At 43.3% G+C, this 16,798-nt stretch overlaps 1 protein-coding gene across 3 annotated transcripts in view; it reads right to left on the reverse strand.

The window, feature by feature from the left end:
- The window catches only part of LOC133161437 (mannosyl-oligosaccharide 1,2-alpha-mannosidase IA), a 64,223-nt gene that overhangs the window by 24,297 nt on the left and 23,128 nt on the right, over nt 1-16,798 (reverse strand). For all 3 annotated transcript variants that reach the window (XM_061289949.1, XM_061289950.1, XM_061289951.1), the window contains exon 2: nt 6,074-6,170. In XM_061289949.1, coding sequence (XP_061145933.1) covers nt 6,074-6,170 — 97 coding nt within the window. The remainder of the gene's footprint in view (nt 1-6,073; nt 6,171-16,798) is intronic.

A 16,798-nucleotide genomic window follows, 5' to 3' on the forward strand; every position in this document is an offset into this window, starting at 1 on the left:
TTGGCGAGAAATGTCGGTGATTAGAGCTGCCAAAAAGCGATTACAACGCCATGTCTCAGGTCGTGGTGACGTCACCGCCGTTACAAATCGTGCTGGACGACGTCATCGCAGACCGATCAGTGATCGGATTATGCAAAGAGGGATTTGAGGCCGTCGGGGGAACAACGTCAAATCGTTCGGGTCTATTTGACCCTCACCCTTGTCAGCATCAGCCTGCCGTGGAAGCGTTACGGTAAAACGGAGCACAATCCCCCCCGTAATCCTGCAGCATCGTCATACATTTAGCGACTCGATTTTCATCATCTTGGCTATAATCCCTTTGCAGAGGCTTGATGACGGGTCTGCATTCCCCTGAAGGCGAACTTGCTGTAATCCCTGAAAGAAAGAGGACAAATTTGGCGGCGGTGATAACGACAGGCGGCGCCACATTTGTATTCTTTCAGTCTATGTTTTTGCTTCACGTAGCGAGTTTGTCCAATTAAAGGAGTGAGACACTATTTAGATGTCCAAATGTTTGACAAGGACGGCTGCTAATAGAGCAAAGTCAGCTTTTATTAAACCCATCCAGTGGTGTCGTATCCTTTCCTACTACATCCCATCCCATCCCATCGTACCCCGTTCTGTCCAATCGAGTCATATCCAACATCATATTCTCGACTATCATATTCTGTCCTGTATTGTACCTTGTCCTCGTACGTCTTATTCCATCATCCTCATTACAATACATTTTGTCTTATCCTGTCAAATCCAGTCGTATTGCATCTTATGTTGTTTCATAATAACGCATCCTATCAAATACGATTGTGTCGCAGCCACCGTCCTATCAAAGTGTCGTCTGTTGTGCCACCTATCGTATCGTAGTTTTTCAATTATCCTGTCATACCCTGTTCACTGGTATCATATCCTTTTGTACGCTCTTGTATTGTAGCTTCTCCTGTCGTATTACATCGTACCTAGCTTAGAGCTTTGCATTGTATTTATTGTATCCTATCAAATCTGATCCTGTTGCAGACGATCATATCATGTCCGTTTGTCCTACTGTATCATATCGATTGTATCTTATCATACCGTTTATTCCATATCTAGTCCTGTTTTGAAATTCACTTCCAGGCGTTATAAGGAAAGGCCTTGGTTGCGAATGAACTTAAAATTCATGTCACAAAATTAAATCATGCACACAAGCACAAGTTTAAAATCCCGATGCAGGCTGTAAATACTATCTCTTTTAGCTACATGACACAAATTGCCCGCGGGCCAGACTGAACACCCTCTGGTGTATATGATTGCTTGGTATGTGTTAATCATTATTCCAATCATCGTGCAGAGTTTAATATATACTATAAAAAATGCCAAGCCAGCAGTTCCTGCTTGACAACATAACTGGGCAATTTTAAGAAGAGGGTATGGATGAGCTCCCTGTGGGGTGCGCGTGTACAACATAGCTATTTGTCACCTAAATGCAGGTTGCTATGGAGACAGATGATCTCTTGCACACAATGACGGAGGAGCCCGGAGGATATAAAAATGGATGGCTCGGAGATGGAGAGCGGGCATATGGTAACGAGTCTTTCGCTCTGCCAGCGGACTGTAATGCGACAGGCTGCCGTGATAGGCACCATTAGTGAGGCGTTTTCTATCAAGCTGCCAGTAAGTGATGGCCGCTGCTCCCTCACTGTTGTTATGGTGGGCCTCTTAAGGACCGGGAGCCAGGCCCCATTGAGAGGTAATTGTCAGGAAGGTGAAGGTGGGTGGCAGGGGAAAACCCATCTATGCCACTGAAGGTGGCGGAGACGGCTGAAGGTAATTACTGGGGGAAGCGGTTGCCAGTTGAATGCTTTTAGGAGGAGCATTTGTCATAAAAAAATGGCAGTGTATTAGTGTCACGGAGAACTGAGACCAAATCGAAAAAAAGAGCAAGGTGAAACTGACACTTTGAAGTTCATTCCAAGATGTTGAGGCATTGAGACCAAGATGTTGAGGTGTTTGGACTTTGTAGATTCTGAAAATGATTCTGAGGTAGTTTCAGAAGAAAGATGTGGGTTACTCAAGTGATCCTTGGGGACCCCCTCGGGCACCATGTTGGTTAACCCTGCCTCATATCTTGTGCTGGTATTTGCTTTTTTAAATCTTTACAGTATTGTACTTTAGACTAGAAGTGACCAGAGATGACTAAAAATAAATACATACTGTGAAGTATGTGTGGGTCCATAATATGGACAATCGATCTGAGCTCAGTTCCGATCCCAGGCTAACTCCTTCCCCACTGCCATGCACTCCATCATCCAAGAGCAGATATCAACTGATTTGTGAAGAGCCCTCGGGATTCTCCAATAAACGTTTAAACTGTCACCGGGTATACTACTGGGGGGGGGGGGGGTTGTCTGCCGGGTTCATCCGTGCACATTTTGCATTCGAGGAGATGCTTCTGCAAAACGACACCCTGCTGCTCTTTAACGATCCGATGAGAATCTCTCCGTGTACTGAAGCAGGTCTCAGCAGCATGTGCACCCCCCGAACCCTCTCATCAGATGAATATTTTGCACAGTAACTCTCAGAGTGGCTGCTATGTAGCAGACTGCAATGTTCTGGGGTTTTTTGGGGGGCTGAAATGCTGACCCAATCCTTAACCTAGACAAAAGATTCAAAGCAACCACTTTCATCAACAAAAACCTCTTTGCCTGTGCCGACCGGGATATATTCTGGAGCAATTTATTTTCAAAACAGGCCACTTCTGCGGTGTAATGGGTAACAATGCGGGGACCAACAGAGTGAAAGAAGCCCAGAGTTAGATAAGCTGTAATGAGCTCGTATATAGAAGGTGCTGGAAGCTGGAAGAAGAAGTGGAAAATCTGAGCTAGCTCATACCGTTTGCTGCCAAAACGAGGTTACATCGGGATAGTGTCCAATGTGATTTATTTCCCGCAATAAATTGAAAATGAAACTCCTGGTTTGTGTGTGAACAAAGTTACGTATATTCCAGCAAGTTTTACCATCTTCAGGCGAAATGATTCTTTTCGACATGGGTATGATAACCTTCAAACAGGTCTGAGACTTGTAGCCTCATTTTCTAAAAAAAAAGTAAGGCTCATTGTTTCCCAGCACACCAAGGCTACAATGGGATCACATTCACAGTGATTTATTTCCTGTTGCAAATAGAAAAAGAAGCTTCTGGTTGGAAATTAGTTTTCTGGGCCAGTGAGTGTCAGAGGTTCTGGTACCTTAGTACCCCCGTTGACCTCTATTTGCCATGCAAAGTTGTTGGCTCTCCAGTCCATCAGTGTTGTTATTGTTGCAGCTTACCGAGGAAGAAAAAAAACAATAAATCCGTGCTTTAGCAAAGAGTTGACTTGAGGGATTAATTGTCAAGATGTTTCCCAGGCTAGTAACGGAGAAAAGGTACCCGAGAGCAGCAGTGTCCCGCTTTTGCTAATGTTCCCCCAAACTGCTTTCGTACGCAAACAGAACTTTCCGTGTTTGGGTTTTCCAGTGCCTGATGCCAAACAAACACAAGATGAAGATGCGTAGCGATGAATGCTAAATTTCACAATTGAGTTGAACACACTGACAACTAGAAATACAAACAGACAGTTTTAGACCCTTTTGGGACTCCATTCTTCAAGCTACTATTCAGCATGATTGAAATTCACTACAGTATAAAAATTCATCATGCTTCAATATTAATTTATGAAATTGATCTGTTGGATTGATAATCCCAACGATAGACATCAATTCTAGCAGAGGCAGATTAAAACATGACCTCTTTGGCAAAAGATTTATACAAAATGAAAGTTAAAAATAAAAAACGTTAAAGCTGTATCGGGAATAAATCCTCGTAAAACATGACCTCGTTGCCCTGTCAATCGTTGGAACAAGGTCTGGTTCTGGAAGTTTTAACTTCGCTTCAATTTGTTCTTTGAGGAGTTATACTAATATCCAAAAATTATTCTCTATTTAGCACCGGGGTCAACCGAGCCTACGCTCCACTGCTAACCAAATCCTCCTTTCCTCTTCGGAGGTGCCCCAAGCACAACTGAATATTTAATACGCTACGGAGATAAAGTGAATTGAGAATAGTCAATGTCTTCTTACTTTTGTTCCGAGGCAGGATAACCAGATTGAGCTCGAAGCGTTACAACATAAAACTGAACTGAGATGAAGTCGTGCGAGAAGAGGACAAGGTTGAGGATCCACGGGCTGCTGCGAACATCTCGTCTTTGGCTCTTTTGAGGCACCAACGTTATCTCTGTATCGACAGCCTTCAGACGCTCCACGTGGAAGCCAATCATCCCGCATACGTGTTTACTCTGGAGGATTACGTTTAAGAACACAGCAGCCAATTTCATACCTGGCTTGGCGCAACCCCCCATCCTACAACCCCCCCCCCCCTTCACACACACACACGCACACACACACACACATATATATATAAATCTACCGCCTTCAATGTAACATTTGCGAGGGAAAATTATGCTCTTTCTGCGATCTGTCGCTCGCTTCTCAAAGTCTCGACAAGACGCAGCAAAATAGAAGTATTGTGATGGTTTACGGTGTTGTACTGCTTGTTAAAGCTTTGTGGATGAAGGCAATTAGCAGATGAAAATGAGAAGCAAAATTTTGGCTTGGAGCTTTGACTACCTTTCTTGATGAGTTTGGTAACCTTCAGTATTTGGACCCATTTCCCAAAGAAATATTTTTTTATTTGATTAGATGGATTTTATAAACTCCACTTTGAGACGAGGATTAAATTTATGTGTTGAGAAGCATTGGCTAAGAATTTACTTAGGTCTGGTTAAAAAAGATCAATCTTTCAGTACTAATTTGTATCTCGTTTCGGGAAAAAATAATAAGCGTTTCTAGTGTTGTGATGCGTACATGTCGTGACCTCCGCTCTTAATATTTGTTTTTCGGCTTACGGAAGTGATTTGATGCTGGATGGACGCGTAATTCTACTCATCAATGAAGATAATTAGCAGCGAGAAGACAAGAAGCAAAACCTTTGCCCCCTATCAAGTATTATTGTCTGCTGTGTACATTCAAAATAGGATGTCCACCACTCAAGTCGCTTCACTACTAAACGAACAAAGCTGGAATGTAAGCGCTCTATTAGGCTAATTTAGCTGCTTTCAATATCTGCTCGGCTCTTTTGTTGGTGTTAAGGAGCAATTATTTGAACCCTTTTTCATTGATTTTCGGGACAAAAACAAATGGTTGCGTTTAGCCCAAGAACTTTATAGTGCCTGGGCAAGAAATTCTAGCTGGCCACTAAGGCAGGTTTAAAAAATATTTCAGTGTTTTGGTGGGTATCCTGTTTACAGCAAAAATATTTTTCAATATATCAACGCATTTCATTGGTGTGATGACCTCCATTTCGAGACCTGTTTTTTTAAAAATGTTTTTAGACATAGGCAAGACTAATTTAGACTAATTTGAAAATATTAATTCTATTGAACAGAATTTTTAATTTTTAGAGCTGTTTTTGAATGATACTTTAAAAAAAAATGGTTGAAGGAGTTAGGTAAATGGCCTGTTTGGACCCGTTATCAAATTGATGTGTTTTTAGTGTCTAGATGGAAACTTTTGATCACTTTTAAAATTGTGTAAGTTTGGTATCTTCAGTGTTTTTGGGGGGGGTAGGTCAACCACAACTTTTCAACCTGTATTTGAAAAATAACATTTTCTTGTCTTAACTGGAAATGATAACCATTTCTTCCAGTTTTTTTTGTTTTTTTTAAATAAATACTTTTTCAGTAGTCCGTCGGGTTGGTTATTCGCCGCTTTAATATGTTTGCAAGAAGCTGATTTTTTTTGGTATGTCTGTGAATTGGCATAACCTCGACACTTAGATCTATTGTTGAAACAGATGTGATTTTACATAAAAAAAATATTTATTTTTTATGTATAGGCTGGTATGTTGACTTCAGTCTTGAGCTCCATTTTCAAAATGATGTGCTTTTAGGGTGCTAAAGATCAGTATTGTCAGTCAGTCCCATTGAATTGCTGTGACATGACCAAATGAGGAATAATCTTTGAAAAAGGCATTCAGCCATTGGAAAAAAAAAAAAAACAGACTTACCAAACATGTTGCCAATATGCCCATTCTTCGTTAAAGGCCGAAGCTCATTCTTGCCCCAGGCATACTGCTTGTAGTTGTCCCAGGCAAACTTCATCATCTGCAAAACAAAGCGCACGCACACACATGGCGTCAGTGGACTGACGAAGCGGACATGTAATTAAATTTGTTGAGCTCCAGGCGACTGGAACGATAGTTTATTGATCAGCATGGCAGAGGACAAGCGTGCAATTATGCCGCATTCCGAAAGAAAGTAGGGCTGACGTTCATCCTGCAGCCATTGCAAACTTCACAAGAAATCACAAGATTAAAGGCAACATTTAATTGGCTCATACAAGATGGGAGCAGATTTTCTTGAACAGTTTCTCATCTTGGAAAATGATATAATCGCTGATGCCAGTCATCATCGATGCGGCCGGTGAATGACGCTTCGATGTGCTAATTGAGAAGAACTACGCGAATATTTCACGGTTTGTCACTTTAATTAAAACATACCGGTATGAACAACACCCTGGAGTGGATTGGCAGTCATTGAGTTTGGCATGATCACTAGTCAGTCTGGACTGGGGCTGTGTCAATTTGAGTTGGTATTTGAAAAAAATTACAAATATCGGGGACGATAATCGGCGTGGCTGATAATCGGTTTATCACGAAACCAATTTTCTTTAATCGTCAAGATGGATTGTTGAAGGCAATGCCTCCTTAACAAGTTAATTCATACAAAGTCTATAGAATGCCAATAAACTCAAGGCATCATAATCCCTCAAACTTTGTCATACCATATTGAAACAAATCGCAATGGCATTAAATCAAACTGGATCGAATCGTTCCACTTTAAAAGGAACTGAATTGTATCAGAAGAAAATATCATATCACAATCACAAAAAAATTGGCGACCCTAACAACGCAGTGGGGGACTTGAAATTGTGCTTGAAACCATCAACTTTCATTTCCAGTTCATGAAGATCTGAGGGAAACTTGTTAGAAAATGTAACACTTCTCTTTTCATTTTCCTAATCACACAAACTAACAAATAGACTGTGATGAAACCACAACCTCCGAACCTCATCTGCGGGAGATGCCAGATGGGGACAAAAGAGTCTGACAGCGTCCCGATGCGACGTTGCGCAATCAAAGAACACTACAATGTCAGATTTTCCTTTTGATATTCTCAGCCTGTCTTCAAGCCTTCCGTCAGCTCCAAAAACACAAAGTGATTAGAAATAAATCTTGTTCTTTTTTTTCAAAGGCGCTACAGAGAAAGTGAAAACTGGAGCGGCAAATTCAAATTAAAAACCTGATTGGAATTAATCTGGATCGTTCAAGTGTAAATTTGGAATAGTCGCCAGTCCATCTGAATCGGTCACCGGACATTCAGAGCGGGGAATCAAGTGTTAAATGTTTTATCTTGTACCGCTCCATTTTGATCCACCATTGAATTCCAGATATGAGCGTCGGAATGTTTTTGGTATTCCGCGAACGTTGGGCGGTCGCCAGTCAAGGTTAGAAGGGACACGGCAGGCGGGAGCATTTATCTCAGCGTTGGTCCTCTCCTATTCCGCCAAAGTCAGCGTGGATCCCGAGTTCCATTTTCAGGAAACATCAGAGCCACTCTGGTCAGAAAGTGTCATGTCCTCCAATCCTTCATCTTATACTTTGCCAACTTTCATCCTGGCACACCTTCAACTCTGAAAAACTTCACAGCACCCAAAGAATCAACAATCGCTGCATTGATTTTCCTCCGGCTACCCGATGGCCACACTTTCTATAGTGGAATATTCCATTGTGGATTCCTGTTAGGTTAGGACGCAAAAAATGCATCAAATCATAACAGGTATCATGTTTTGCTGCTCTAACAGCCTGGATGATTCACATTCTCTGCTCCTCACTAATGACCAAAGCAATCAGTGTGAGAATCTGTTTACAGTCAACCCGATAGTGACAGCTGAGCTCCCACATATTCGCTCTCGCATACTCCCAGGAGAGGTAAATTACTACAGTCTGCATTTTTCTTGACAACTAATTAACGCATATCTTGGTTGCTTGTAACCAAACGAAGGAGTTTATCAGCGTTACAGCGAGAGCTATGCACAGTATAGTATATCGCCAATCAATCCAGAAGGGTCACTAATCTGGGGGAGTGGTTGCCAATGAGTCTGGATTGCTCGGCTGTCGATATGGAATCGCCACCAATCGGTAAATGTGTGTCCAGTGAGTCTGGATTGGTTGCCAGTCAATCCTGGAATCTTTCAATGGGACTGGAATGGATTCAGAAATGGTCGACAGTCAGTGGATAAGTCACAAGTTTATTTGGATAACAGAAAAAAAATAGCCGAGTGATAACATAAATCACTGAGAACATAACTCGGTAAATCAGGTTGTAGAGGTTCAAGGCATCACTTTGCCCAGGAGACATGAGCATTCCATTGAGTTGTTGACTTCCAGGGTCATCTTGTACGAGTGGGGGGGACATGCATGAATATTTATAAAGCCCTCATAACACTTCTTGACACTCGCCGGAACATTCCATAATGGGCTTATGTTTGCTTCAAGCTAGGCAGGCCTTCCTTTCATCTGATGGTGGATGCCGAGACTATAAATCACGCTGCGGTCCTGTCAAAATAGTTCTGCCGGAAGGAAACAATCAGCTTCGTTCAACGAGTTCAGATATGAACTCACCCAACCCCTGTAGGCTTTCGATCCCAAGACCCGGACCTGACCTTGTATTTCCTACCTGATCCAAACACAACAGCAATGCTCGGAGGCCATTCTGACTCAGCAGTAAACTCACTAGCCCAAATCTTATCGCACCTTTTAGCCCCTTTCAGTCTTTCCAACATATTCGGCGGAATTACATGGTGCCCCCAAGCCATGTGCTCACTCTTTGCAGTCCATCGCTCTGAAATATATATATTGTATTTCTTTCTTCAATTTTTATTTGATTTCAAGTGCAAATAGGGTGTTTGCTGGGTATATCGTGGTTCACCTACCAAAGGTGGCAAAGTGTTTGATATAAAGACACTTCAACCAAAAAACAAACCGTAGCACATTAGCCGAACCGTACTACCCGGTGACAACGTGGATCAGGTAGTCACAAAATATGGAGTTGTTTTTCTAAACTTCTCAACAAACTACGTATGGCCTTTTGTTTGAAGGATGTAAAAATAGCAAAAACAAATCTAACGACTAGTTCAAGAATGGAGTCGGTTGCATGCACAGATAAGCAGAAATATCCTCCCGGAGGAACCTTCTTCTTACATTTATTATCGCCTTCAGAAGGCATGAATATAAAACTAGTAGATTACATCAGGGTTTTTGTTGTTGTTTTTTTGCTGAGCTGTGCGGAGGCAGGTGGAAGAAAGTTTCCTTAAATTTCCTTTTTCTCACATTAGAGACAGCAGAAAACATCAGTCATCCTGTCGGGGCTGTTTGACAGCACCGTTCCGTCACTTTAATGAAACTCGCAAAGTCCAAAGTCGGGGAAGAGACCTTTTTCTTTGGGATCCTGGGGGAATGGACTTGCCGCCCTTGATTGTCGACCAAGTTTGCACAGAGCAGAGCAGGCGTCAATCAAAAACAAGGGGGACTGATGTATACTCTCTAAAAGCTGATTCTTGAGATCAGCGAGCATCCAGTTACGCTTGAACCGGGAAATCCAAGCAACAGCGTTGTGTTTTATTTCTAATCCTAGAATTGAGTGGCATTGCTATAATTGAAGCTCCCTCTTGTCAAGGTTAACATCTTCAAATGCTTTTGCTTTTTTTCTGTGTGGAGGGATTTGAGAGATACCAAGGGAATACTTGATTGGATGCTAATTCAGCTAATGAAAAGGTGTCTCCGTTTTTAGGGATGGAACTTTTGATTTAAGATCATCAAGCTAGGAAAATGTCACTGACAAGAAAAGCAGAAAAATCACAACTTTTATAGCATAGATTGCATTTTCCTGCTGAGTTCTCCCAGCAGATGCTAAATCCGTTTGGTGTCCAGGAAAAGCTTCCCTGTACCTGAGATTCAATCCATTTTAGCCACTAAAATGCATCCTGGGAGCAGCGGCAAATGAGTTAGAGATTGCCGGCTCTTGCTTTCTCGGGCAACGCCATTAAGGAAGATCCACAGAGACAAGCAGAGGGGTCTTGCCTTTCCGTTTGTCGCACGACAATTCTTTGAGTGTTTTCACTTTGTCCTGCTTTCTGTTGCCTTTTGTCCTTGTTGCACTTGTTTGCATTTCCTTGGGATTCCCCTGACATTCCCATCTCAGCTTCCATTTCTTTCCCACTTGTTCAATCTTCAGTTGGTCAGTTTCTTCTGTAGGCCTAATAGTCTAAAATACAAAACACCTATCAGAGGTGAAAATGGAAGAAAATGCTGGTGAAATGTTGCGGCTTCTCAGAGTCAGAGTCAGCTTTATTGTCAATTCCTTCATGCCAAGACACACAAAGAAATCGAAATTACGATTCCTCCATCCCACGGTGACGAGACACAGTACACGAGTAACATACAAGTAAACAACGGGGGAGAGAGTTCAGGACGCCAAAAGCCTGAAGATCACAAACTTCGCCAGAGGCGAGCAGTGCATGCATCCCACCACAGAGTCCCGGCACCATTCGTCACGGATGTAGACACGCATTCCACCTCCTCGCGATGTTCCCCCTCGTACAATGGCCCGGTCCGCCCGATAGCACGCTAGCCGCTCCAGATGCACAGCAGTTACGCACTGTCCGTTTCATAGATCTCAGCAGGCATGTTGATGCCCAGCGGTCGAACGTTCGCCCGAAGAAAGGAAGGCACGGCCGGTCGAGCTGGGTTGGCCGCCAGCCTGGCCCGGACGCCCCCGCTCTCGCTTCAGGACGGAGCAGACCGAGCGCCTTTAATGTCCCTGCTTCAAAGTCCAGATCGCCACAAAACTCGCTTCCGCCGATGTCGAGCTGAACCAGCCCGCTGTACTTGTAGCACAACCCGGTGCGACGAGACGAACACACAAAACTGTCGGAGAAACCCACATTAAACGACAAAACAAAACACCGTTCGGGACAGAGAGAGGCCGCTGCGTGTGCACGCGCCGCCATCTTACTTCCATCCTACTCTTGTGTAAGGAGTTTCACAAGTTGGAGATCTATTACCTTAAGGATCTATCTCCTTAAGGATAAGTTGAGGTCATCCGTGACAACGTTTGGACAATTATATCTTTCCTCCCTTCAGCCAGATAAGAACTGACCTCAATTCAATTATATGAACCAAAACACAACCAATTCCAACATTCCCGTATTCTATCCCATTTAGAGTCTAGAAAGACTGTCGCCTGTCCCAGCTGGCTTTGGACCCCTCCACTATTCCACCACCAATCACTTATTAAGGGTCTGAGAATGGTCAATAAGGCATCCCAGCTGGATTTTCTCGCAACCTATTGGTGTTCAGGAATGAAAAATGATACCCTGTTAACTAAGTGAACCACTACACTACCAATTCCATTATCCTTCATCAATCTTCATTCCAGTAAAGTGTCTCGGAGAGGATCTGGAGCTCTAATTGGCAACCTCCTTCGATCCCTATACCCAGTAAAGATATCATTTCACTGGACTCACTATTAGGTACACTTGCAGTTCTGACTTAATAGTCAGAATCTTCTTGTGCCTCATGTGTGCCAAATAATACAAAATTGCATAAAGTATCTTTTCTCTCCTATAATCAACATTTAAAGGATCATCTATGCTTAAACTCACCGGCACAAAACTCTTCCTTTAATGTTTGGCTAGCCGAGGCTTCCCGTGTTTATCAGCCGCCATCGTGGGTCAATAGGGAACATGACGGGCCACTTGCTGGCAGATACGGCGTGTCTCACTGACCGCGTATTGATTGCGGCTAAAAGTCCCGCCCTAATCTAGACCTGATCGATGGAGCATTTTTAGCCCCAAGGCCTCATGACATGCTGTTGTTTTTAACAGATGGCATTTGAAACTCTTAAGTTTGGAGCTCAAACATCTGTCCCCTGCTTTCCTCTTTTAAAGAACTCTTTTGTCACCCATCTGTCTAGTTTACCTCCTTCCAATTAAAGCGAGTGAGTCAATTATTTTTTTCCCAATTTCCTGAGGGACCCAGAAATCATCATCAAACCTTTAGCTGTTTTCTCTGTCACAAGCTCCGACTCCGGTCATCATGCTAATAAAAGTTATGTCTTCTTTACAGCAGCATAACAATGCTAGATTGGGGTTATGTCTTCACATATAACTTCATAACGGGAAGTACATCGTTCGCACAAATAAAGCTTAACAACCTGCAGACTACAATGCCTTTTTGATAGCATTAAAATGCCGCAGTTAGCATGAATGTGCTCATAAAGTAGAAATTTGATTTAAGGTGGATGTTTAGTTCCAGAGCGAGCGACTTAACTTTTGCGACGGTTTCTCAATTGATTTCTTTGTCCAATGTTCCATTTTGTGTTCTTGTCGCGCCCTCTGTGAGAATCCTTCAGACGCTTTAAGAAAGTTTGTTTAGTGCAACTTGAAAAAAAAATCTCAATTTTCACCCTGCAGAGTTGTCCTTGGCAAGATGAGAAAGGCTCTATCCTCAACCTCAACCAAGGACAGCAGAACTCTGCAGTCCAATGACGAATAATCACCACATCAAAAGAGAAAGTCTACAAAATCGATCAAGGTTTCAGTGCTAGCTTGGGCCCATATAGCACACTCAACATACAAGGGAGGCTCAATTATGACCTGATTTAAGTCCCAAACTTGTCGTTGGAGCTTAGTTAACATTCACTTAGCTAATAATTAATTAGCACAACTTGGGCAATTCTCAAATACCACTTTCCTTGTCTGATCACAGCAAAAGCTTTGAGGCAGAGATTATGCTGTAAACTTCGTTTGTAATCAAAATTTTGGGTTAAATTACTGTAATGCGAAAATTTCTCATGTTGACAGCAATGGCAAGAAATAAGCCACGGTCAAGTAAGTCCAATGGACTTCGGTCGTCCAAATGTACTTTTCGCACAATTTATGCATTCACGCTATTTCCAAAATTTCATGGAATTAATTGACAGAAGCAATCCATCTTGGACTTTATGAAGGCAAAACAACCTCAAAGCTCTGCGCCCCCATATTGACTTTTCAAAGACATACCGAGAGTTTGCATATTAAATATATGCGTAAACGGCATTCTTGGGATGTTTAGGCGGACGGCAGGAAGAAAGACGGCACGTTGCGGCTTATCCATGAAGGCAAATGTGACGTTTTAGTGGCGGTCGTTTTTCAAGAACCTCGCGTTCACATGTACGGCCCCACCGCCTCCATCCTTGGCTCTGATTAGCAAACACCTCGAACTATTGTCCCTTTAGCGTCGTAAACGCCGCAAGATAAATGTCTCGCACGCGCAACACATTTCATCCCTTTAATGCTCTTCGCCATACCCTTGGGTGTACACATACGTTTGCTTTTTATGGCTGGTGAAAGGTGACAAGAGTTTAAACTCGTTCCCCTGTTACTGAAAAGGGTTAGATAGCTTGCTCAGGGGTCATAAAAGAGGAAAGATGCCCGAGTGGCTCAGCGGCTTGTAAAATAACATTGGTCTATAATGGCGGGAAAATAACACGCTTCTTGCTAATAGCTTTGTGTGATTTTTTAGCATAAAAGCAGACACAAGCTTGCTTGTAAATGTGATTCATCAAAGTCATTTTTTTTTGTAATTGAGCATAGTTGTGGTTCAAATGTGGTACAAAATCTCAAGGACAGGAGGTCTAGCCTAAGAGCCACCAAAAAGTGAAAGAAACGCTTTTCAACACAGGAAGCCCGCTATTCCGGTATCAAGCGACAGTATTGTGACGGTTGTTGATGGTTTGTTGTTGTTCATCATCTTGGCAAGTATCATGTTCCACTTCCTGGGCGCATTGCACGTTCAAGCTGCCAAAAACGAGATGTGGCCATCACTTGCTGAGAAGTGTCAGCAAAATTCGATGACCTCTCCATGGACACAGCCGACAGACACGCGTGATCTATGGAAAGCTACAGGACTGTTGCCAAGGTAACCACACCACCAAGAAATTGCGATATGGATGGGGCCCTACTCGAGTCCCCGTAGAATGGATTAAATTATGTACTTGCTGCTCTTCCTTAAACAATATTGGCAACAATCACCATCCTAAACGCTTCTTTGCCATCGAGCGAGTTGGAAAAAAAATGCTGCCGCACTTGAAGCTGGATGTCAGCATTAAAACACATGCAGTGAATACAAAAGAGAGCCATTGGTATTTACGACCTGCGACAGCACGCTGCTTTTTACCGCCCTGGTGATTCCACCTTCGGGATGGAAAGGGCCCACATGACGGTCAGTCATCCAACCACCATATTGATCCCCAACCCGGAGGTAAACGTGCACGGCCTTCTCCCTCGCTATCCAACCACACGCACACGACCAAATCTGAAGCCTTTTAAATTGCCATCCCGTGACACGGGTGCCGTCTACCGTACCAAAACCCAGCCCACCCACCAGGCTGATCCTATTACGAACTGCATGGGTTCTTGACCCCTGCCAGCCTCGACGCAGCATTATTTCCGCTTTCATCAGTCAGGGCGACAAAGCAAGGACGACAAGCTCCTTCAAGACTCACCAGAACAAAAAGCACGCACGCAATCCATTCTGGCGCCGCGTGAGGCGGCGAGAAAAAAAACTTGTGAGCGTCAGATGTTCATTAGGAACCTCAGTGGTGCAACAAATCAGGTCAGCGGGCTGCTTTTTCTGCTCGTTATGGCCATCCCAAACACAGAGAGCTCATTCATCATGGGGCCACCCCGGTGGGTAGACACACTGTGATGTTAATGTGCTCCCAAAATCCTCACCAAAAAACACACCGGTAAACAAGAAAGTGGCCAGACAAGGTCAAGTTGATTTCTTTGTTTTGTTGTGAAATCCATTGCAGAATTTTTCTTTATACGTGGACAGATCGGTACAGAATGCAACTTTTGGGAGTAAATAAAATGATTTTTAAATCAAATATTCCGAAGAACACAGTGATGCAAAAGAACAATTTGGCTCGTGAAATACATTGGCCTCGTCTCCGTGGGTGAGGACGGCCAACTTTTTCTTGGATGTGCAAATTCCAAAAGGTGAAGCTCACTTTTTGGCAAGTAAAATAAACCTCCATTGTTCTCGAGAGAGGTCAAGATAAGACTTATCAAGACCAAAACGATAGTGCTGTTGCGGCTCCTCGCGTGATATTGACGTGTATTATTAAAAGGGACAGGAATTCTTACAGACTGACTTGATTGGTAATTAAAGAAGGAAAAGCCCTTCAGGAGAAGATTAGCGGCAAATTTCTTCAGGTGACGGAGCGTTCCCTCGACATGGAGTATAAAAAGAGGACGAGCCGCTAATGAGTCTGGTGGCCAAATGATTCCCAATTTGTTCTGGTTGGAAAGTTTATTCACCTGTGGTGGTTGTGCACTCACATCCCGGGTCAAAATCATTTTCAACAGTAAAAGGGTTAGAGAAACATTTTGGCCAACTAAGACAAAGGCAATTACAGTGGCCGCTAATGACTGAAGCAGTGTGTTGAGAATTGGCGGAGGCTCAGTGGCTGTGCATGGGGAAACACGGACCCACCCGGGAAATTTATTCGGCACCTTCCTCAGCAGCTGTTTTTTGCCGAAAACGCTGAGCTCGGTTTAATAAGGCAAACTTTCCAGGTGACAAAACTGAGGGGCGTTTGAGATAAGCGATAATTGGCGGACACGCTTGCGCGCCTCCTTGTTTGCGAGGCGGTGGAACCAGAATTAGTTTTGGGAGTCAAAGCTTTGTTGAGGAAGCGAAAACATGTCGCAAGGCGCTCGAGCATCCGAAATCCTTTTGGGGCTAAGAATTGCAGGTTAGCTCCTGATACCATTGCGATATTTTTGCTAACGATAATGTCTCGATAAAACGGCCATGGTTCTTACTATAAAGTGGTGCCTTCAGATACTAGTTTATTTCATTCCGTGACCACACTCGTAACACAAAACAATCATTTTCCATTATGTGTTAGCATAAAGCTAACTGCGGCATTCTTACGGCAAACCTGTTTGGTCCTTTTGAATATACAACCTGCAGGTCTGTTTATTTTGTCTCGTTTGACATTAAGACTCTTTTTCTATCCCTTGTAGTTTGGAATTGCTGCCTTGAACATCATGTAATCATCCTGCCTGTTGATGCCAATGACTCCCAGTGCAAAACATGTTAAACTCACACTCCTACCCACACGGATTAGCAAACACACACACAGACTCAGTCGGGCAAAAAAAAAGCCCTCCAGTCAGACAAAGTGGTGTCGCATATCGACTCGGGTAAAAGAAAGGACGCCGGCGGGCCGCTTTGGCTTATTAACAGGCGGCGGGGCGTTCATCAAGGAAGCGTCAGATTGCGTAACCAACCTTTTCAGGTTGGTTCCCACGTGAAAGTTGTCGCAGGCCGAAGGACAAAAAAAGGGGACTGTCGTCAGTGATCGATTGCAGAATGCATTAATCCACTGAAGAGCAACAGCAATGTGAAAATGACAAAACATTTACTTCGTGGGTCAGCAAAATGTTGGAATATGACCTTAAAAAATGGCTTGCACTAACTACTCAATCATTTTGTTGTCGTCGTGTCTAGACCCGAGTCCAGACATTCATTGTGTTGTTTTAACCTCAATGCCATTGCAAGAAGCTGCTAAATGTAACGAGAGGGGGTTAAGCGAGTCTTTAATTCTTTGTCACCGCGGGC

Source organism: Syngnathus typhle, linkage group LG10, assembly GCF_033458585.1.
Source record: "Syngnathus typhle isolate RoL2023-S1 ecotype Sweden linkage group LG10, RoL_Styp_1.0, whole genome shotgun sequence".
NCBI lineage: Eukaryota > Metazoa > Chordata > Actinopteri > Syngnathiformes > Syngnathidae > Syngnathus > Syngnathus typhle.